General features: G+C 42.4%; 1 protein-coding gene across 1 annotated transcript in view; it reads right to left on the minus strand.

Annotated features, from left to right (window-relative positions):
- The window catches only part of DYTN (dystrotelin), a 59,048-nt gene that overhangs the window by 31,099 nt on the left and 4,345 nt on the right, over window positions 1–23,604 (minus strand). The window contains 8 exon segments of the mRNA XM_058549692.1: window positions 4,279–4,409; window positions 6,148–6,259; window positions 9,444–9,607; window positions 9,864–9,935; window positions 14,678–14,778; window positions 15,275–15,360; window positions 17,105–17,306; window positions 20,187–20,261. Of these exon segments, the coding sequence (XP_058405675.1) occupies window positions 4,279–4,409; window positions 6,148–6,259; window positions 9,444–9,607; window positions 9,864–9,935; window positions 14,678–14,778; window positions 15,275–15,360; window positions 17,105–17,306; window positions 20,187–20,261 (943 nt within the window).

Here is a 23,604-nt window from a genome sequence, read left to right on the forward strand (position 1 = left end):
CATCCTTTCCCATTGAACTGAAATGCCACCCTTATCACATATTAGGTACCCATTTATGCTTGGATCAATAATTAAATTTCTTATTATTGTCCTCAGACCTACATGTCTATCTCTTTTTTATACTATTTGATCATAGAGTTATCCAGTAAGTTTTAATACCTGTTGAAGAACATCCCATCTCACTATTCTTCAATTTCATAACTTTAAATATTCTTGTACATTTATTCTTCCAACATGTCTTCAAAATTATTTTATCCTATTTAAGAAACATTGTGATGCTCTTTGGAAATGCATTGAATTTAAATACAGTCGATTCTCATTATTCGTGGCCCTTACGATCTGTGCCGTCACCGCAGACACTGAGTTCATGAACCTGACCCGGTGCTCCCGGAAAACACGGAGTTAGGTTCTTGCAGTCTCTGGTCACATTGTCCTTGACTGATCAATACTCAACCTTGTTTTACTTGTGTTTCTGTTTAAAGACATCATATTTAACATCTATTGTTGACTCATTCACCTTGAACTCATGGTCATCAGCACTGTAACTCATGCCTGAAGGGAGCTTTTCTATCACACGCATTTTCTCATTAAGCCCCGTCACAGCCTTCTTGCACTGAGGAACACTAGACAGCACTTCAGCACTATGTTGGGGGGCCATTTGCAATAGCGAAATCATGAACAAAAAGCACAAAAACATGAACAACGCGGCACAAAATAGACAGAAAAGGACACGTGTCTGCAGTATGAGCTGAAACGAGAAGGCAGAGCGTCTCTCAGTGCAACCCCAGCTGTGCATCAAGCAACTCAGACTTGCCACTCTGGGCACGTCTGCAGATGACCGAGAAAGTACTGTGAGCATGGATTTTGGGGTTACAAGTAAGTTTTCATGGGTGAGTGAATTCATAAATATGGAATCTTCGAATAATGAGGATCAATGGGTCCTCGTTGGAGCATGTCCATTCTGAAGCTAATGTCTTCTCTTTTAGGAGTTTGGTAACATTTATCCTTTTGTTCAAGTCATATTTTCTGTCCTCAGTGAAATATCACAGTTTTCTTTATATGGGTCTTGTTTCTTTTTTGTTCAGCTATTTTTCCTAGTTTCTTTTTAAAAATAATTTTTACTGATATTGTAAATGAGATTTTTATAAAATTTCTAGCTGGCTATTGCTAGTAAAGAGCTATTAATTTGTGAATATGTATTTTATTTTCCACACTTGGAGCCTATTAATTCTCACAGTTTTTGCTAGAATGATTTGAACTTTCTTGGGGATTCACAATCATATTAGCTGCAAATGGAGGTAATTCTATTCTTTTTTACTGTTTTAACTTTCTTTTTTATTATATTTGCAAGAACTTCCCAAGATATGTAATAACAGTGTTGATATTTGGCACCTAGCTGTATTACATTTTTGTAAATGAAAATATTCTCAGCGTAAACTAATATGTAAAAGTAAGTGAATCCACATCAAAAGGGAAGAGGCTCATTGCCAGGCAGAATGTTCACTGAATCAAGGAATGAATTCAACATTTCTACTTGGCAATAATCATTAATTTCTTGGAAGATGGTCAGTAAGGATGTGCCAACTTAATAGATATCAAGGATGTGTTTTTGCCTATTATCACATCATAAAATAATAATATTCCACATTCATTTCTCCTAGACCAGCCACTAATCAGAATTTCTGAGCTCATCAATATCTAGGCTGAACTGAAAGCTATTCCACAAGAATTTTATGTAACTTTGGGAACAGCTCTACTGTACTCAGGTGGACAGAGTGTAACACACTGACATTTAAAGAACCTTCAGCCTTTCGTAGCTCTTGCAATTCCCTTTCCTCATCTTATCTCTGCAGACACTCCTCTGGAGCAGGAAGGACAGGTTGTCCCTGTCATCAGGTGAAGAACCTGAGTCATAGGAACATGAAGTGACTTCCCCAGAGCCACACACACAGCTGGCTGAGAACAAGGCTCCCGTGTCTCTCTGTCCCAGGCTCAAACTTCACTACCTTCTTCCAACACTGTGTCATTACTCCCTGCGATGCCCTTTCAAGCTGCATTCTGAAAGAGCTCACGATCCACCTTATCCATCCACCCAACAACCCCGCCATCATGTATCCATCTGTCTTGTTAGTCACTCAGCCAGTCAGTCAGTCAACAAACATTCACTGGGCATTTATCATGTTCACACATTGTTATAGATTCTGGAAATGCAACTGGAAACAATAAAACATTCCTCCCCTCATGGGGCTTATATTTTAGCAAAAAAAATTTTTAAATGCAAGTAAAATATATAGAGTGTCAGATGCTGATGAAATGTTTTAAAGAAAAACAAAGCAAGGGAGGAGGATTGGGGGTGCCAGAGGGGACGGGCTGAACTGTTCCATGGGTGCTCAGGAAGCGCCTCAGGGATGAGGTAACACTTGTGCAAAGACCTTTTGTGGGTCTTTAGTGGGTGGAGAGTCAAGCCACGCAGGGAGGTGGTCTGGGCATGCCCGTTCTGTAAAGGTTCGGGGGGAACCAGGGCTGGGGCACAGAGGTGGGGGGAGGTGAAACCCGACAGGTTGTTAGGGCGGCCCAGGTATGAGGACTTTCCTAAGTCATGCTACAACCCTCAGTTTTTAGCTGAAAAACAGCAGGGAGCTAAAGGAGGGAGTTAAGGCATGGAGTTCGGGGGAGACCAGTGCTCAGGAATGCCTTCATATTTGTGTTTCTAAAAGATCAGTGGGCTTCAGTGGCCAAAAGAAATGCAAATAAGGGTGTGGATCTTTGTGTTCTAACTGAGAAGGTAGGAATTTAAACAAGATCTCAACTATACACAAATCCCAATGACTGACATATTTCATCCTTACTCTGCTGGAGAAAGACGAAATAAATGGCTGGAAGGACACAGGTGAATTGGCACCTGATACCTTTGTTTTTATTTTTAAATTTAAATCCTTCGTACCATGTTAAAGATATATATACGTCAAGATGATATCCAAACTCTCTAACTTGAAGGATATATTGATAACAACCTGTTAGGTAAGTGTGACACAGGCACAATGAATGGCATCTAATTGTGACGTCAATATGTACTTTTTCCTTTAAAGAGCTATAAAAATATACTCAAATTACACCAAATTGTAAAGTGACAAAATGACCACAGAAATAGGGTCTGGGACTGAGATGGAAATATGCTGGTGGATATCTAAGAAAAGATTAGAGAATTACAAAAGAAATTAATAAATAAATACCAATCTGATTTAAACTGATCTATTCTTATACTCCAGTAGATAAAATGGGAGTGAATGAATAATTCTGGGTTTTTTCCTCCTAAAAGTTTGGTGATCATAAGCCCACGGAAACAGTACGTCTTTCCTTTACCTTCTGCAATTTTAAATTATGAAGAAGTGGTTACTTCAAAAATGAAGGTCATGAAGGCTTTTTATAGTCCTCTTTAGGCTGGTAGTCAGAGATTGATGAGTGATCTCATACCCCGGTGGGGGAGTATGCTTTGGGATAACCCGCTGGAGCACAAATTAGCATTCTGAATTGTGAGGATGAATAAAATTCACAACTTTGATCCAGTGGTTTTACTTAAGTGAACTTATCTTAATGAAATACTAAAAATATAGGAAGATGCATGCGTAGAGATGTTGACTACAGAATTTTGAGGGGCAAATTTAAAAATAAGCAAAATGTTGAATGATAAGGGATTGCTGTGAATTATGGCACTTTATAAAGATGAGAGTGAGGCTATTCAAAATGACATTTTGGAGACTAATGACTTGGGAAACGGTCTCCATTTAATGTAGATGAAAACAAGAATGAAAAATTTTATGTACAGTCTAATTCCTGCTTTGAGAATACTAAACCGTGAATACACTCATCTGTGAGTGAGGGATACTGAGTGTCTTTCTTTTCATTTTTTAAAAAATAAAGTGTTAATTCTGAATTAGGCTTTCAAAAGCAAACCAACAAAAACTAAAGATACAGAACAAAGTTATTCAGATACTCTAATATTAAAAATCTTCTGTGTCTGTCTGATGCCTTTAGTTGGAATAATTTTAATGATTGGATACGCCACTTAAAGGCATTTTTGCCTCTTGTTCTACTTTAAAATTTGAGGTTATTTCTGGAGGGAAAAAGCATCTTAGTTTCCCCGCACCCCCACGTCCTGCCTTCTTTGAGAGCATCTGCATTATGAACGCTGCTGCCCGTGCCTGAGCTGGCTGCAGAGCCCAGCGCCCAGGCCCCCCGGGCCGCCCCTCTGCAGCACAGTCACTCACAGATGCTCACCCGGCCCGGGCACGGTCAGCCACGCCCTCGGGCTTCACTTGGTCCAGCAGCCACCGCTTCCCACGGCGTCCTTGGAGCAGGTTGCTTCTGAGGGCCCCGAGGAGGAGTTTTGTGTTCTCCTTTGCTGACACCTGCTGGAGTGGCCAACATTAACAAGGGTCAGGTCGGTCTAAACATGGTCTTCTTTCCTGACTTGGGTGGACTAGCCACCAGGAAAGTTTCTGGAATTATTTCACTTTCTTTTAGGTCCTCAGAAAAATCATCTTCCTTCCTTCCTTTCTACCTGAGTTTCTTCACATTCTGCCTCTATACACACACATAGCATAAGTTTCCAAATTAAATGTCCCTCAACTTCCACAATAAGTCCTGTTCCTTAGAGCAACTCAGTAACGCGGAATTCTGCAACGAGAAGGGGCCGTGAAAGAGGACTAAGTCTGTGGGTGCTGACATTTGGATTGTGGATTCCTTTGAGAATTGGATGCTCATTGGCAGATTTATCTCCAGAAGAATGCTCCTACGTTTAGTTCTGTATAAAATTTCAGTGGATTTACACACCCCCTGAAGTCCATCCATAGACCCCACATTAAGAACCTCTGCCAAAAGGAAACAGAGGAACCAGACGTTTTATGAAAACATTTTCAGCCCTTGAAATCTAAAGTGTAAAGCCAGGTGCCCACACGGTGTCAGTCTAACATCGATACGCCCTGGTTCTCTGCAGGGCTTTAGAAACAGGAAGATCCCGGGCCAGGGAACCTGAGGATCCGGGTTAACAGCGTTTAATACAGCAAAGCCCAGGAGATTATTTGGCAAGATCCAGGCACTTGACTTTTGTGGCCACGCATGAGGGAAAACCACCCTCGGTAAAGGTGATTAATGAGCATCCCTCACTACTGGTGTTTGAAGATGAAGCCACCGCACGGAGAAACAGACCACAGGAACTCAGTGACCATAAGGAAGTGTTCTTTCTGGGAAGATTTAAATACTCTTTGCTTAAAATTATCCTACTATCCCATTTCTCTTTCTTCTTAGAAAGAGCTGAATTCTCTTGCTAAGTATTTATAATTTTCTTTAAAAAAACATTCAAAAGGCAGCTATGAAGTCTTAGCTTTGTTCTCTGTCAGTCAAAACTGAGATACTGATCTTTCTTTTCAGGGCTCAGGAAAAGACATGTTAAAAAAAAAAGGGCTGGCCCTGTGGCTTAGTAGTTAAGTGCGCGCTCCGCTACTGGCGGCCCGGGGTTCGGATCCCAGGCATGCACCCATGCACCGCTTCTCCGGCCATGCTGAGGCCGCGTCCCACATACAGCAACTAGAAGGACGTGCAACTATGACGTACAACTATCTACTGGGGCTTTGGGGGGCAAAAAGGAGGAGGATTGGCAATAGATGTTAGCTCAGAGCTGGTCTTCCTCAGCAAAAAGAGGAGGATTAGCATGGATGTTAGCTCAGGGCTGATCTTCCTCACAAAAAAAAAAAAAAACTTCTCCAAAAATGTACCAGCAACTAGAAGCCTTGTTACATCATTTTTACCAAACCAGAGCCTTTTCTTTTTAATCTGTAGCCATTTCCAATGCCTCTCCCCTCTCACTCCCTAGATATTTCTAGTCCGCAGTGTGGCATTGATGGCTTCAGACTGGACTCTGTTTGGCCTTTTGTTGTCCTCAAAAGCTTTTAGTAAAATCTACGATGTAAAGAAAGCATATTTACATTGAGAAATATTTATGGTTGAGTTTTCCATTTCCTTATTCTTAAATATTATAACGTATGAAAAGAGAAGATTCTGTGGTTTTACAGGAGGGGTAGCTCTTTAACTGCTGTAGCTCATGCTGATCCAATTCACAAATGGTTGGCACGTCGCATTCGATGTTACCTGGACGCAGGACTCCGTCACGGGCTGAGACTTCTAGTGGGCCTTGCTGTGAAGACCAGATAAGAAACACACCTGGCAGACGTCAAAGTCGAGACACTTCAGACAGCGGTATCTGCCGATGGAAATGCAGGTGCAGCTTATGTCTCTACCAGTAGGAGAGCAAAGACTAACATTCAGGTGGAGAACGAGTGCCCCTAAACATACAGGAGATGTCTGAGTGTCAAGTGAGCATGAAGTTTCTCCCATACTCTACAAGGATACTAAATGAATCTGATGCGTTCATTTCATCAGAGATCTTCTTTTGACAGCATATTTAATAATATGGCATTATGTTAATATAGTTTAATCCAACAAACTATGGTACGGGCGTCTGACTCATCCCCCCCAAAAGACCAAGCGGCGTCTGTGTGCAGGTGACATGTGCCACAGTCCTGGGATAGACCTTGCAGTCTGCAGCCGCACCTTGTGCAGCTGCACAATGCATTCAAATATTTTGAATTTAGTTCTCAACTTAAAAAAAAACTGGAAGATTTCAATAAAGTGTGAATTCTGGCTTCTCTGGAAAATTCGTGAGATATGATAATATTCACCTGCATTCCCACTTGGTGTTGGGGAAAATAAAACCATAGATAAAGAATCTAAAATAAACTTGTGTCATTTTCCAGAAATCTGTATGTAGGAAAGAATAAAGAGGAAGAGAGGAATTCCTCTCCAGCCAGAACTGAGTGACCACCACACCAAGTTTCTTAACACATCAACGGTGCAGACTTGCCACCTTAAATCTCTGGTGGTCAGAGGAGAGGAGGGACTCTGGGGGCACTCTGGGAAGGAGGGGTGTCTCATAACACTCGGCGAAAACACTGTGAGACCTCACAGTCGTGAATTAGTGACTTTTCAGGGGGAGTGGGATCATAGTCTGTAAAATATCAGGGATCTATACCTCTGTTTCTGATATTTTAATTCTCTTCTCCAGCTGTGCTGTAGGTGGCACACAGCTGTGTCTTCCTCATCAACGGCAGCAACTAGAGGGCAAAGTGGCAGCCACTCCTTCTGGATGAGAGACACACTCCTCCACTCGCCACAGTCCCTCCCAGCCTCTTCTCTTGTTGATAGTCCTGGCCCTGTTCCTGTGAGCATCTGCGATTTCACACCCCCCCCCCCAAAAAGGTACAAAAAAGGAAATATGACAAGATCCCTGTGCTCTTCAAATTTCCTATCTTGCTACAAAAAGATGATATGGAAGCTTGAGGTGCTAACCAGCAAAGTTAGATCAGATGTGATTAGGTGGCAAATGAGAGGCAAAGAAAACAAGTGCCCTAGGAGAGAGGAGGGAGCTCCTGTGGGCTGGCACGGTCTGAAAAGGTTTCATGGGGAAGAGAGACTCACGCAGTGCATAGAACACCGGACTGGAGGTGAAAGTGGTGGCAGTCCCAGGTAGAAAGAGGGGGAGGAGAAGCTAGCGGAGGCTGGAGTGAAGAAGAGTTGCGAGCACGTCAGTCGTCCACACCTGCTGATCACTCCAAGGAAGAGTGGAACAAACACTCACGGCCCTGAGGCCAGACGGCAGAAGGTCCTCTGACCAAAGTCGTCTGAAGGCAGAGCAGGAGAATGTATGCTCCACGAGACCAGCCCAGCTGCCCGTGTTCACTGCTGTGCGCCCACACCTGGTCCCCTGCGGATACGAATGGTGTTGAGCGGCTGTAACAGAGGCTACACTGTTGAGCGCTTACTGCGAGGCAGGCAGAGTGGCCGTGTGACAGTTAATCCCCACAGAAGTTCTCTAAGCGAGGGTAGTCTCGTTATTATCCTCATTTTACAAATGAAGACACTGAATCAGAGTTTAAGCAACTTGCACAAAGTTATATGACTACTTAGAAAGCGGCAGAGGCGGCTTTGAGCCAGGGACACCGCCTGCGTGGAGAGCCAGTGCTGTAACCACCACAATTCACCACCAGGCAGGAGGCTCGAGCTGGAATTCACACTCCACCGTCATCAGTGACCATAAGGTGGAAACGGAAGCTCACTGTTTTGGAGGATTCTGGTACGTGGTAGGTTTTCAATAAACGTTAGTTGAATGATGTTAAATAATGACTTGGTTTCTTCACGAGGAAAATGGGGCTAGTAAACTCTGCCTTCTCGGCTTTGCAAAGTTTTTACAGAACTTTGAAAATTATTCGACGTGCATAACTGGGAAGACATTCACGTTTTACATGAAATGTGTAACATAAAGTATTTTTTATAAGGGTCATCTGATGAGCCACCCATACTGGCAGCTTTATCCAGCCTTGCTGTATGGTTACATCCACTCACCTGGGACAGCTCCTGCCCCTCACCTTGCGTTCGTTCCTTCACACCCTGAAACTACCTGCAGGGATATGAGGAGGGTTGTAGTGTGGGTGATGAGACTGGTCTGTTGTTGGTGCCTTTACCAATAGAGAACCACATTTTCCCCAGTCTCATCTCAGCCTTACATGGCTGCTCCTGGCATAAATGCAACGCATCCTGCTATAGTCAGACACTTGGCTTCTGAACAGCCTCTGGCCTTTGTACCTTCTCTTACTCGAGAAGGTCAAGCCTTTGCCCTCTTCCTGCCTAAGATGGGGTTTTGACTGTCATCCTCAAAGCTATGGAAAGATCTGAACCTCACACCTCCAAACCTAGCTTTCAAATCTGCTCTTTCCTCTAGGGGGAGAGAAGAGCTGCGTGAGCGGCTCCCGTGAAACCTGATCTTTCCTTTGGGTCCAAGGAACGTTCTCAGTTGTCTGCACAGGGCTAGCATCATAGGTGCAAGGCAGGGACCCTGGATTCAGAACCCCAGACTCTGCCACTTGCGAACCATGGGGACTTAAGCAAGTTCTTTAGCTTCTCTGAAAATTGGGGATAATAATACGACCTTTTATAACGGATTATAACAAGTCGTAAATGAAATGATCCACGTGAACCACTCAGCCTAACACTTAATAAATCTAAACTATTATTATTATTGTAATTCTTATGAATGGCTCCAAAATATTTAAAAGGTTTTTTGTAACAAAAGAAAAAATTTTTTCGTTTTAGAGGAATGAAAAATATCTACTGGTCCGAGTCTGTGTCAATGGAAGAATTTAATATTCCATTAATTATAGAAGATGAAATGTAATTTATTATCAACCAGGATCCCTCATACAGAAAATTACTGACCCCAAAATATCAACTGAGCTCTGGACGTGTGAGAAGGACCCCACATCTGGAGGACTCAGCTCCAACTTGACCCGTTTGGAGAATGACGGGCCGAGTGATACGGATGCATGACCCACCTCAGTCCCGCGATGGGGAAGCTCCCGCAGATGCTGCACCGAGCAGGGTGAGTGACCAGCTCGGTGGCTGACAATCGGTAGCAGGTCGGGAGCCACAGGAGGATGGGAGGCTCAGACTGTAACCAGGACAGGAATTTCTCTTCTTTGACTGCTGGGCTCAACACCTGGAAAACAATGGCACTTAGATGTGCTTCTAGGCACAGCTTTGGTCTTGGGCATAGATGAAAACGCATCTTCATCTTCCTTTCCGGCTCTGTTTCTGTCAGCTCTGCTGAAGAAGGTTATCACGTGAAAAGTCAGAGGCGAGTCTACCTCTTAAATTAAGTTGTCTGGGATGCTGTAGAGTAGTAGGTCTGTGATTTGAGTCAGTCAGCAAACGTGTCTGTCCCCTGCTCTCAGGGACGTTCGCATGGCACTTACCCCTTGGAAACAGCTTCGTACAGCGCTTTCCACAGAGCACGGAGCACGGCTCTCCCCCACTACAGTTGGGATCTACAAAAGGAAGAAACCCCACGTCAGCTGTTAGAAGAAGCAGAAACACGTGGCCACAGGGATTGGCACCCCTGAGTGTGGTGCTCACAGCCACAGAGTCACAAGTGTTTGGGGTGTGAGATTGGGGGAACCATCTCAGTCCAAGCAAACAAGACATTTGTGGTGTTTGTGCAACATGTGAATAGAGACAGTGAATGAACGAGTGGGGTGTGGTGGGGCTGGGTGGGAGAGGGGAGGGCGAGGGAGTTCTGGGACTGGGGCCACACAGCGTGGGCTTCTGTTGTTTCACTTCTTATGATCCTGGTCAAACTGCTTTAACCTTTCTTTGCCCTTGTTGACCTCTGAATCACATGTAGCAACAATACTGTATTCAAGTTCAGAGTGGTTTTAAGGAAAACCTTTTCAAACACTTTCACATCATCTCATTTTAACAAACGCCAATTTCGGAGGGAGGGCAGTAATCATTATCCCTGCTTAAAGGAAAGGGTGGTGAGATTTGATATTTTGCTCATGTAAAAACTTTTTTAAAAGCGAATTAGCTGCAGCATTGAGATCTCCCTCCAAGACTCCTGGCTCTGTTGCGGGGTTCTCGTAAAGCTTTGCCACACCCGACCTCACGTGTATTCTAATGGCTTAATCTCCACTACTCGCTCAATGGTCTCCATCTTTCAATCACGGTCACCATAAGGACTTGAGCTAAGGACCAAGAACCCATTGTGACTGCCAAGATGGCCAAGGACTTGGCTCTGACATTATCTATATGCACAGATACGTGTACCTGTCACCTCCATTTACACCCATTTGGTCGCAGTCCTAATTTCACATCTGAGGTCTTTGACAGCACATGCTGTCAGCAGGCATTGCCTGGAAGCTCAGAAGTAATTTCAAAGACCCCCCTGCTGAGTCCAGCAACTCGAAGAAACATTCTTCTAATCAGGAAAGTAGCACTTAAAACCACGTTGCTGACAATTAGCCAGGCAAAAGTCAACAAACATTTGCGTAATAGGGCCAAGATGGCTTGTACTTTAAATTGATAATAACCCTGTCACCCGCTGAACATAAGTAACTACTCCTCACGTTATTTGGCTTTTGTCTGAAAAAATAACTCCTTCCCCATACTCTGGCCTGTGAGTGCTGGCGAATCAACTGGACCACTTACTTGGACTGTGTCCCAGAGCCGCGGGAAAGGAGCTTAACCTCATTTGTAAAATAAGGGCAGCGGATCAGATGGGATCAACTGGCCAGCTCTGTGATTCTGACACCAGTCAAAAGGAAATTCACTTCTGTGTGGGTTTTAACCCGCATTTTTGGCCTTAAGTGTGTGCACAAGGATTTTGTGGATTAATTGCCCATTTGACTAATTTCTTGCAGGTGTTCCATGGAAGAATTAAATGTGGCTAGACGGCATGCTGGCAGAAGCAGAACGCCACTTGAAATGATAATTAGGACTCTTGGGGGAGGGGTTTGAGTCACACATGGGGCCTGGAATTTTCTGTGGGAATCCATCTCTGAGTTCTTATAAAAGTCAGCGGGACAATAATTCGCTATGCAATCTCCACCCTCCTACCTTTTTCAGGAGCAGACTAACGCATGGGAGGAGACAGAGTGCCTGGAGCTGCCGTTTCAGCAGCTCAGTGACCGCAGCTGTGCTGGAACAGGGGCAGATTTTTAGGGCCTGTTGGACAGGGTGCTAGCCTGTGGCCAGCTGTAGTAGTCAGGAAGCAGGAAGCCAGTACAAGGATTTCTACAGGAGAAGGAAAATGCCCCTCAATCCATTTCTTTTTTCACAGTCTTACAAGTCTAACTGCATAAACGGATGGAGAGATTTTCCCACTCTCGCTGGCCCCCCGCCAGCTTGAGGCCTGGGATGTGGGGATTGCTGGGCTAGTGCCTTTGCTATCCCCATGGCGGCTCCTTGAGACACGCCTCAGAGTCAGCAGAAAACTGGCCAGGGGATCCATGTGCTGCCGCCACCGCCGGAACAGCTCTGAAATAACTACCCCTGGTGTTTTAACCTCATACATTTTTAAAAAATCATCATTCCATTTAAGAAATATGAACATCTTAAATATAGTTTGGAATTTCCAGGATAGATTAAATAATTATTATGCTCAATATGAACATAAAATATTAGTGTGAAGGCCAAATCAAAGCAAAGGTAATTTTGGATAGGTTTTTCTAAACCATACTCCCTGTCTCTTAGAGTTCTGATAATCTTCCTCCTTACTCACACCCTGCCCCATCACGACTATACCTAGCCCAGAATCCTTGGTTCTGAAGGGTACCAGAATATACCACCCCAAAATATGCCTTTTTAGCACATGGATTATTTTGAGCTAAAGGCCATTGAGAACATGCAGATGCAAGAAAAGCTCTAAAAATAGGGCACAAGTTTTCCTTTTGTAAAGGAAATGTACATTTATAAAGGAAATTTCCATTTGCCAAAGATGTCTCCCTCTCCTTACCAGGAAGAGGAGGACTCTTAACAACTCTCATCAATGGAGAAGGCACCAACTTAAATCTGCATGACAAACCTTACTAAACAACCCTGCTCACCATACTTTTCCTGGTCACCTTCTCATAACTCGCCTCCTCCACCCAGAAACCCAGGCCCCGTTTCCTTTGTTTAGCCTGAGATGGTATGTCAGCCTGAGTTCTAACCACTTCTTTGAGTTACTCATCAGTGTGTGCTGCCGTGTGTACATGCCATGCACCTGTTAATAACCTTCTGCTTGCTTTTCTCTTGTTAATTTGCCTTTTGCTCATCTAATTTACAGGGATCCAGCCAGAGAACCTAAGATGGGTAGAGGAAAAAGATTATTTTTTACCTCCGCTACAGTCTAGTCCCAGGAGAAAAATGACAGAAAGTTACTGTGGCTTCACAGTGCAGAAAACCTAGCATGGGGGTTTTACAGGGGCTGGAGGAAGAACAGAGACATCCTCAAAACAGGGTAGAAGGTGCAGGGGGACAGCAACCACTTACACACGAGACAGTCAGGAGTGCGCTTAATCCCTCTGCAGAAGTCCTTGCTTGGTTACATCACTCTAACGTGGAAGCAACATATTTAGTTTAAGGAGAGTAAGTCCCCTTGCCTAGCAAGGATAAAAACAATATGAAATTTGCACGTTCTTAAAGCACAGGAAATGATGGAAATCTTAACTATTTGAGTATTCAGCATTGCATTTCATTTATGCTGTCATTAAGCATTTGTTGAAGTCCTTAGTACCAGGCACTTTTCAAGACATCAGAGAGAGAAACATGAATGGGATATAATCCTTGCCTTTGAGAGGCAATCTAGTGGGGAAAGCATATTTGTTGTTAGTGCCTTCTGGTCGATCCCAAAACCCTGCCCGTTGTTTGTGCACTATCCTCTCACCTTCCCGCGCTCTATCAGACAATACTCTGTTGTTATTCATAGGGTTTTCATGACAAATTTTTTCAGCAGTGAGTGGCCAGGCCCTTCTTCCTAGTCTGTCTGAGTCTAGAAGACTCTGCTGAAACCTGTCCAGCTTGAGTGATCCTGCTGGTATCTGAAATACCTGTGGCATAGCTTTCAGCATCATAGCAACAGGCAACCACCACAGTATGACAACTGACAGACAGGTGATGTGGTCTCCTCACTGGGAAATGAACCCGGGCCGTGGCAGTGAGAGTGCCAGATCTTAACCACTAGACCACGAGGGCTGGCAGGGGAAAGCATATATCTAGGTAATAATTGCAACAAAATTTGACAAGTGCTATAACAAAGGTATGCACAGGGAATTACAGGAGCTTTTAGTGAGGAGGTGACTAATATTTGAATGATCCTGAAAGATGAACAGTACTTGTCAAGTGAAAGGATAGGCAGTTGTGTTGCAGTAGATGGAACTGTGTAAGTCAGACACGGGGAACTTGGCGCATGTTCGGTGCAGGAAGGATTTTGATTGTAGGAGTGAAAACGATGTAAGGAGTGAAAGGAAAAATTGAACACCATGGAATAAGCAGAAGAAACCACTGGTTATTTTTTCAATGGGGAATATCTGCACCTATAGAGATATCATCGTTGTCTTTGACTAGGCTCTTTCACAACTCTGTAGAGATTAAAGTTAAGTTGTGGATAACTGATTGAAATGCAAATAATTCTTATCTATAGACACGCAAAGAAATTCTGTCCTGAGTGAGGAACAACCCTCCTCTTTGCCCAAAAGCCAGTCTTGCATCTACCTGCAAATTCATTTTAATATTCCTAATCTATCTGTTTGTCTATTCTTTTGCTATTTCTTTTAACTAGTGTTAACATCTTACTGGTGCCCTCTTTTAATTAATGAGTTAAATAAATTTTTGGACATACATTCATTTTATGTTTGTGTGACAATCATTTTACGTCTTTTTGAAAAAAGGATTGGGTCAAATCATGAAAGCCTTTCTTATGATGCTAAGGAGTTTAAGCTTTATTCCATAGACATGAATGTCCAATGAAGAATTTTCGGCATGAGGGTGAGATTTGCATTTCGGAAAAGTCGCTGGCTGCTGTGTGGAGGTCGAGTTGGAGAGAGGAGAAGCTTGAGTTGGGGAAACAAGTTAGGAAGTGATTGCAACGGATCAGCCGCTTCTCAGATACTAGCAGTGGCTACAGAGGGGAGGAGCTGCATGGAGAAGCGTGTGAAGGTAGAATTGACACTGTAAAAATCAGATTCTTGCATAACAAATGTGGCTAATATAACTGGAACAAATTTAGAATTCCTAAGTATTAGAGATTTACCTGCTGCAGATCTGTTAGTAGGTTTCTCAAAACCATTCGTGTCATGTGTGCCTCAGAATCATAACCTTCCTTGTACTTTTCTGCATAGAGCTGAAAAAGAGCTGGACACATAAGGGGGGAAAAATCTTTAAAATGAATACCTGCAATATAGCTTCTAAGAGTATGTGGTTTGAATTCTAAACAGTTTATTTGTGGATATGAAGGGAAAAGGAAGGGAAAGTTGTATTTCTTGATTATTTTGAAGGCTTCCCACACTAGATAATTTGATAACTAATAAAAACCCATTCACATTTTTGCCCATTGATAATTCAGCACATCAATGACAAAGACCATGTTGTTGGTAAACGGTGATGTGAGGAAAGTCCCCGTCTTTAAAGGAATAATGACTACTTGTGTCCGAAAAATCCCTCCACAAATATATGTCAAGGATAACCAAGTTATGAATAACTAGAAAGCCTAGATCGACATCTTGAAAAATTCCCAGTCATGTGGAGCACAGGAACGAGAGCTGTGTGGGGGGACATGGGAGGAGTGAAGATGATGGGTCAGAGATTTGGTCATTGCCTTTTAGGCTCTCAGGGCTCCTAGGTCCGTTACCTCTGTATTTTGTAAGCGGGCTGTCCCCGGAGAGGGCAATCAGGGCAGCAGCTGCAGGGGCAAGCTTGAGAAAGCCCGTTCCTGTGCTGCGTGGCAACGAAACAGACAAGAATGGGGAGGCAGGGTTATTCTGGGTGAAGTGCTTTCTAAAAACCACAAGTATTAATGGGCATTTATGACATGGTGCTACAAGTTCAAGCTTTACACAGTCTGTTTTCCCATATCTGGAATTTAACAGGGTTAAGAATTGAATTAAAATATTTCATCATTCATTCATCCATGTGTTCCACAAATATTTACTGGGTGCCTTCTGTGTGCTAAGCACTGTACTAGGCCTGGGGATACAGGGGAGCACCCTGTCTTCACGGAGCAGGAGTCTCACTCCCTCAGAACTCACGTGTCTGAACCCAAACAACAGGGACAAGGCCCAGGAGGTGGGCAAAAGGAGCAAACATTTATGTAAAAAAATCCGCCTGTTCACAGGCCCTCACCTAGAGCCTAACCATCCTTTGCCCACTGGCTGTGCATTTCCAAACCTACAGAACAACGTATCAGAGGCAGGAGGGCTATTAGAGGCAGGCGTTGATGTTAGAAATGATGGTCAGAAGCATAATGCTTAGGAGGCTGAAATCATGAAAAAATAACTTGATAACATGTTCATATATTTTTCGTGCAATAAAAAAATAAATAATAAACTAGAAAAGCAAACTCTGTAAGGAATTTGCCAGATGGTTAAACTGTGCTTGCCCCTGGGAGGCACGATTTTGGGAGATATTTCTTCTTCTTTACTCTTTTCTTCATTTTCCAAATGTTTTATATTTACTACGACTTTTAAAAACTTCCTTCTAAAGGATGAGGCCTACTGGGTCAGGACCACATAAGGTAAACAGAACGAAGTGGGACAGAAGAATGGTAAGCCCCAGAGCCAGAGAAACACACACACACTCACACACACACAAACACCACTGATTCCAGGGAGTGCATGAGCAAGCCTTTGATGTGCTCTAAACTGGTTTGTAGATGAAATGGACTGAATGTGTGCATCTCCCCTGAAATTCATGTGCTGAAACCTAACCCCCAGGGTGATGGGATTTGGAGGTGGGCCTTTGGGAGATGATTAGGTCCTGAGGGTGGAGCCCTCTTGAATGGGATTAGCGCTCTTATAAAAGGAGAGACCCCAGAGAGCTCCCTCAACCCTTCCACCAGGTGAGGACACAGTGAGGACACGGCCGTCTATGAACCAGGAAGGGGCCCTCACCAGATGCCGAATCTGCCGGCACCTTGACCTTGCTCTTCTAGCCTCCAGAACTGGAAGAAATCAGTGTGTGTTGTCTAAGCCCCCAAGTCTATGGTATTTAGTGTAGCAGCCCAAACAGACTAAGACAATAGGTTAGCCATCCACACACAAGTTATACACCCTTACTCCACCTAAGAAACAAAACAAAACAAAGACTGATAATTGGCTACAAAGAAATGAGTAAAGAAGGATGTTTCCAGGGCCTCCAGAGAAAAGTGTCATTTTTCGTATGGATAGATCTATAACTACCCCAGTGGAAGGTGTGCACGCTGCTCTAGAGTGGAAAGCAGTTTCTACGGGAGATAAGTACTGTGGATTTTTTCCCCCTTTTGCTATCCATGGGTCATTTATATTAGTGAATCTGATAAACATGTACTTCTTCATTCCCCTCCTGAGTGAGTAATACATCTGCGCTTCCGCAGAGCCTTCTTATATACCAAACCTAAGCCAACATTAGATAACACCCAACGGTCAGGCGCCAGAGGAAACTCAACGCCGCCCTTGACGTCACAGCGTGACCTCCACACCCTCACCTGTCGTACATCGCTGTGAGAAGGCTCAGGGTGAGCACCGAAGCTCTGGGATGCACCTGCCCTGGGTTTGCCACCCTGACTCTCTGAAACAGCTCCTGGAGGGTCTGAAGAAGCTGCTGCACGGAGAGGGGACTCTCTCTTGCTTCCCAGAAACATTGACGTAGTAGGACATGCTGAATCAGGGAACTGTCAATCAAGTCCACTGCAGGCAGCAAATGAAGAATTGAGGCTTATTTTCTGATGGGAACAAAAGGCTTCAGATTAAGTCAATGTCATCTAGGGTTTAATTAAGACTGTTTTGTTCTGGCAGCTATTTTCTCTAAAAGGCATTAGAGATGACCACAATTTAAACACATATATAGTTCAGGCGTCACTACTGTGATGGTAGATTTGATTTTGGAAAAGTACATCTGTTAGTAAAGTGTAGGTATTACATTATTCCCAGTATAACCTCGAGGATGTGGCTTTATAGAATGAAATTGAAAGGGAAGAAAGTGAGAAACTTGAAAAATAGCTTCCAAGGAAGTTAGGACCCTGGTGAGGAGTTGGGAAAAGCATTTGCATGCTCGTTATTAAGTGGATTGAGCAAATTTACCTTTCATGTTCATATACCATCTTTCCTGTCAGCAGCTGGGCTTCAGAAGGAATATTGTGGGTTAAAATGCAATTGCCTGACCTAAAAACCCAGTGTGCTTTATAACAGAGTTGCTGAACCAGGAGACTCTATATGTCCCACCCTTGCCTCAGTAATATTTACTTTATTCATCTTGGTTGCATCAGTATTGTTATCCAGGGAACGCACTTAATAAAACCAAAGTTGCTTACAAAAAATAATTGTTAATGTCTTACATATTCTTTACCACCTCCTAAAAATTTTCCAAGGCAATGAATCTAAGGAAGAATGAACTAGAACTAACTCTATGTTTCTTGCAGACAGAGGATGACAGACAAAATTAATAAACACCCACTTGTACCATCTGAGAGATGGGGCGTCAGGCAGCAAGAGCTGCTGGCATTTAAAATGCTCCAGCCTTGGGGCCGGCCTGGTGGCGCAAGCGGTTAAGTCCGCGCGCTCCGCTGCTGCGGCCCGGGGCTCGCTGGTTCGGATCCCGGGTGCATACCAACGCACCTCCTGTCAAGCCATGCTGAGGCGCCATCCCATATAAAGTAGAGGAAGATGGGCATGGATGTTAGCCTAGGGCCAGTCTTCCTCAGCAAAAAGAGGAGGACTGACAGATGTTAGCTCAGGGCCGATCCTCCTCAAAAAAAAAAAAAAAATGCTCCAGCCTGTGAAGTGATAAAATCCTGTGCTTCTCTCTACTTCATAAATCAACCTCACAGATAAGTATAGCAAGTACAATAAAAAATTTTATTTGCTCTCTGATACTGCTTTTAAGGGGAGAGTCTAAGGAAGTGAGGAGTAGGTTTCAGGATGTGACTTGAATAAAAATCTGGCTGCAGGTGGTGGAGGCTGCAAGCTTGTTTATTGTTACTCAATCGCAAACCTCTCCCCGGGCCTGGCATGCTGTAGGTGGACATTTTTGTCTTCCGCTGAGAGTTCTGTATTGCAGCAAAATAGATAATAGTGGTGTCCATTAATCTCACCACAAGATTTATGCAGTGACGCTCTCCAGGTCCTGCTGCATGGATCTCATGCCATGCTTTATCTCGGTGTTTGGAGTGTTTGTTTTCAAATTCTTGTTTAGATACCTTTTCTAGGTAGAACTTCTCAACTACTGATTTTGTGTAATGTTAATATTTCCCACGAGTATTATTTATATTCACTGTTTCGGATGTCAGGGATAATAAAAAGTTTAAAAACACACACCCTCCAATGACGCTGACAATGGCGCTGACAATGGAGGCGGATGCAATCACCTGCTGCTGACCTTCTCTAAGGGGAGATGTTCTCCAGGAAGACAGCGTCACTGGGGGAAACTCTTAGTGAGCATATCCTGCCTTTGGTTGATCTCTGGAATAATTAATAATAGTTAAAAATGAGTTTATTTGTCTACATCAGTGATTTTTTAAAAAATCTTCTTTTAAAGCCAAGAATTCCTTCTTCAAAGGACACTTTACAGAACAAAGTACAGGAAAGAGTTGTTCTGGTTGAGGGGACGGCCCTTGGGGGTTTCTGGCTTGCCTAGACTTCCTCTTCCCACCTTTTGAACTCTTTCTTGCCCCACTTCACACCATGCACACTTCATGAAGAAAATTTGAAAGTCACTGGTCTATATAACTTATTAGGCAGAAGGCAAAATATAAAAAAAGTCAACCTTCAGGAGAAATGTCGTATATATAACACAGCTTCTTTTAGGTCTAATATGATAAATGTCATAAATCATTTCACATGAAGTGATTTTTTTTTTAAATGCAATACAGAACTTAGAAATCACTAACTTTAGATACGCTGAAGGCCTGCTGTTTTTCACAGCTAGGATCCAAGTTATCTCATTTTGGAGAATTTTTACAGGGTAAATAATTTTACTATATTTTACCTTATTTTGCCTAGATAACAGTATAGGAAAAGAAACCATAGCAGTCAATCAGATATAAACTTAACGCAAAAGAGAAGATCTCAGGGAATTGTCAAGATAGTTTTAAAATTTATAGCCCAAGGATTATTCATCTGAACCTACTTTTGCAAGTTGAGAGAGAAATACGAGGTGCAACTTAAAAATACAAATCTTATGTGGTAGAAGGAATTTTAAATTTCATACTTAAATCTACAAGCACAGATTCTAAACTAAATTATTTTGTAATTTTAGTTGGTGTCAATATTGGCATCCTGAAAAGGAAACCAAAAAACTTTTTCCAGAAACCAAGTAGGAAAAATAAAAACAATTAAAATCCTTGTCCTTAAATCACTTTCTCTTGTCAGTCAGCGAAGCTACACGGGGGTTGAACATACACAGTGTACCCTCCCCACTCCATCTTCTCTGTTGAAATTGGAGTCAATGCCCAGAGCCAGCCTTCTGGAGTCCAGCTGTCACTCCCATGGGGAAGTTTCTGTTTTCTTTGTGAATTTTACATCACACATCGGGATCAAATTATTTCAAGTGCTTCAGGGAGCTGTACTTACAGTGGCACAGAGTTTGCACTGATCGTAATTTGAAGGCTGTTCTGTAAATGGAATTCTCAATCCTATGCAGGGCATCTGTAAAGAAAACATGAAATATAATGGATACAAGACCTTAGATAAAGCCCACATCCTGGAAGAGGATCCTACAGGTAGTACATCCCCACTTGATTTTGCAGGAAGGAAAACAAGGTGTACAGCTCTCTTTCCTACCTGGGGACAAACAATTATGGGCTACAGCCTCCTAGGCTGCAGGTGACCCTGGAGAGCATCCTCTGAGGCCACCAAACTAAGGAGTACTCCTCTATGAATCTGTCCACATTTTATATGAGAAGGAAACAGCCTTATGAAACAAATAGAATAAAAAACTACATGTAGCATGTAATCTCAATTTTGTTAATATATTCTAGTCATATGTGCACATATGCATTTGTGCGTATATGAACCAACTCAAAAGCTATCTATCCATTCATTCATTCAGCAAATATTTATTGAGCTCTTACTAGATGGTCCTGGCATGTTTCCAGGCCCTTGAAATATAGCAGTTAACAAATCGTAAAACTCCCTGCCCGTGCAGCCTAATTTCTAGTGGCCTTAACCGAATTGTTATCAGTGGGTGTCTCTGAGTGCTTGAATTCTTAATGTTTACAGTTAATGGCTTTCTACTTGTTGTTATTACCTAAATTTTCAATAAAAAGCATATGTTATTTTCATAATCAGAAAAGAATGGTTAACACACCTTCTTTTGAGAGTCATCACCACCACCGTCACTGCCACAACGGCTGGTGTTCCCAGCACCTCCCAGGCACGGAGGCCTGCTCTGAAGCCACACCCCCTTCTAGTCCTCCCTTTCTCCTTTGGGGAAATTAGTTTCCTTTTTGATCTTCAGTTTATTAATCAGATAAATAGGGATTATAATACATTCCTCGTAGGGTATTTGCATGATTTAAATAAGAAAATACAGGTAATTATCTCTCTGACTTCCACTGAGGACCCACAATTTAAATTTGTTTCATTGATCCTCCAAATTTGATTTTCATTTAGTTTAAGAGACATGTAACAATCTCACAACAGAGCTTTCTGTTGCCTAAGACTGAAATGATCAGTCCTTATAGCTAGAAAAAGTAAAACCTAACAGAAGGCCACTGACCACTGAGCTCATATGATTTATGTTATCTAGACTTAAAACTCTCAAAATTACAAATTTAGGAAATATCTCTTGAGTTTCTACTATACGCCAGGCCTTGCTTCTACAGAGGTCTGTAGTTATGTCATCATAAAATAGCTACTCGTATTTGTTAATTTGCCACACACACACACACAAGACTGGAGTGTCCATAAGGTCCCAGGCACTGTGCTGGGGACTGAGGACATTAAGGTGAATCAGGAGTTCTCCATGTCAAGGCAGGGACGAGATCCATGTTCTCAATAGGACTGCACCAGAGGAAAGCTGACAGATTTCTCAGGGGGGTGAAGTGAGAGCTGGCTCCTGAAAGAGAAGTAGAGAATCTTCAGGGGATTCCTTGGAAAGAAGAGTTTGGGGGAATGATGTCAGAAGCCTATGGGAGACTTCTGCATGTGCAGAGACACCAGGGTATGATGATCGAGAAGCTCATTGTGGCTGGAAGGTGTGAGAGAGGCAGGGACAGAGGGCAGGGGCTGTCAGTGTGAGTTCATTAACAAGCTTGCGTCCTCTGGCCAGCCTCAGGGACTGTACACACTTTACAAAGCTCATGCCCGTGGTTGTAAAGAATGGACTATGGACAAGACAAAAAGCAAGAATTTACTTTGATGATTCAGGTCCAAAAGATAAAGTTGATCGTGATTCAGCCTCAAGGAAAATTTAATGAATTTCAGAAATACAGGCTATGTTCTGTGACCCATAATGCAATAAAACTAGAAATAATCAGTAAGAAGATAAAAGATATTTACCATTGTGAAAAATGCTTTAAATTTCTTCTGAATGTCATGTGGTCAAGGAGGAAATCAAAATTGAAATTAAACACTATTTAGGGGCTAAAAAATGAGAAAAGAATTACTGAATATCAATGCCAAAATTAATTAATTAGGCTGCAAAATCAGAATAGCAGTAGAATAGGAAAATGGAAATAAGAACTGGCTTTTTGGAAAGAAAAGCAAATGAAACAAACATTTGGCAAGCCTAAGAGGAGAAGAAAAATATAAAATATGGAACATTAGAAATGAGAAAGGATTTATATTTACAGATATAGAATTAACTTTAAAATAGAAAAAAGCTATGTACAATATTATGTCAACAGATTTGGAAACAGATGAAATAGAAAATAGAAATGATAAAAATATACTAAAAAAGGGTGAAAGACTAATAACTACAAATTTTTTAAAGAGGAAAAACAGTCATCAAAGACAGACATAAGGAGAGAGAATTTTGCAGGTGAATTCCTTTAATCTTTCAAGGAACAGGTGAATCTCTGTTACTCAACTATTCCAAAAACTGGAAAAACTCAGAAAACTTCCAAATTCATTTTAGGAGGCAAGTATAACTGTAATACCAAAAATTGATAATGTTTTGTTGAAAATATTATTATTACTGAGAGAAAAGCAGTCAAATTCTGAGTTGAGACTTTGAGGACGTTGGTATATTTGGCTAAGGAACGTCCTTGAATATGGGCCTGTTCCAGCATCAACTCAAAAGTCTAAAGTCTGAGGTCTCATCTAAATACCATCTAAATCAGGTATATGTTTTAAAAAACTGACCTGTTTTAGGATTAAAGCAAAGATACTACATAAAATATTATCAAAAATTTTCAAGAATATATTAAAGAATAATATTCCATGATACAGGAAGATTTATTTCAGAAATTTAAAAATCGCTCAATATTTAAAAAGACATCCTTGTTAAAGTCAGGGAAAAACTCAAGACCCTCCATTGCCTACTATGATCCAACACCAACTTGAAGCAGAGAAATAAAGTACAGGGCATCGAGGCCACAACCGTCCCCTGCACACTGTGTCAGGCAGGGCAGGGTCTCCTTGACAGACCTTGTCAAGACAGCCCTCCAGGCAGTCAGTATCAGTCCATTGGAGCTGGCACGTACTAATGGCATTGAAACTTATTTGCTGTTCCTGTTTTGGAATTCTAATCTACAAAAATAAATAAAAATATTAGAAAGGAAGAGATTTACAGAAGCTCTGATTGCCTGTCTAGATAATTCAGGAGGATCATCTGCAAGTTGGCTGATTTAAGACAACTGTTTGAGAATCAATAACTTTCTTTTACATCAGTGGTTTTCAAACTTTAGCTTCCATCAGATTTACCTCAATGGCGTTAAAACACAGATTTCGGGCCTCAGCTTTGAGTCTGGAGGGGCCTGGGAACTGCATTTCTAACCCCAGGTGGGGCTGGTGCTTTTGGTCCAGGAACTATACTGCTTTATAGCAA

This window comes from Diceros bicornis, chromosome 10 (assembly GCF_020826845.1).
Source record: "Diceros bicornis minor isolate mBicDic1 chromosome 10, mDicBic1.mat.cur, whole genome shotgun sequence".
Lineage (NCBI taxonomy): Eukaryota > Metazoa > Chordata > Mammalia > Perissodactyla > Rhinocerotidae > Diceros > Diceros bicornis.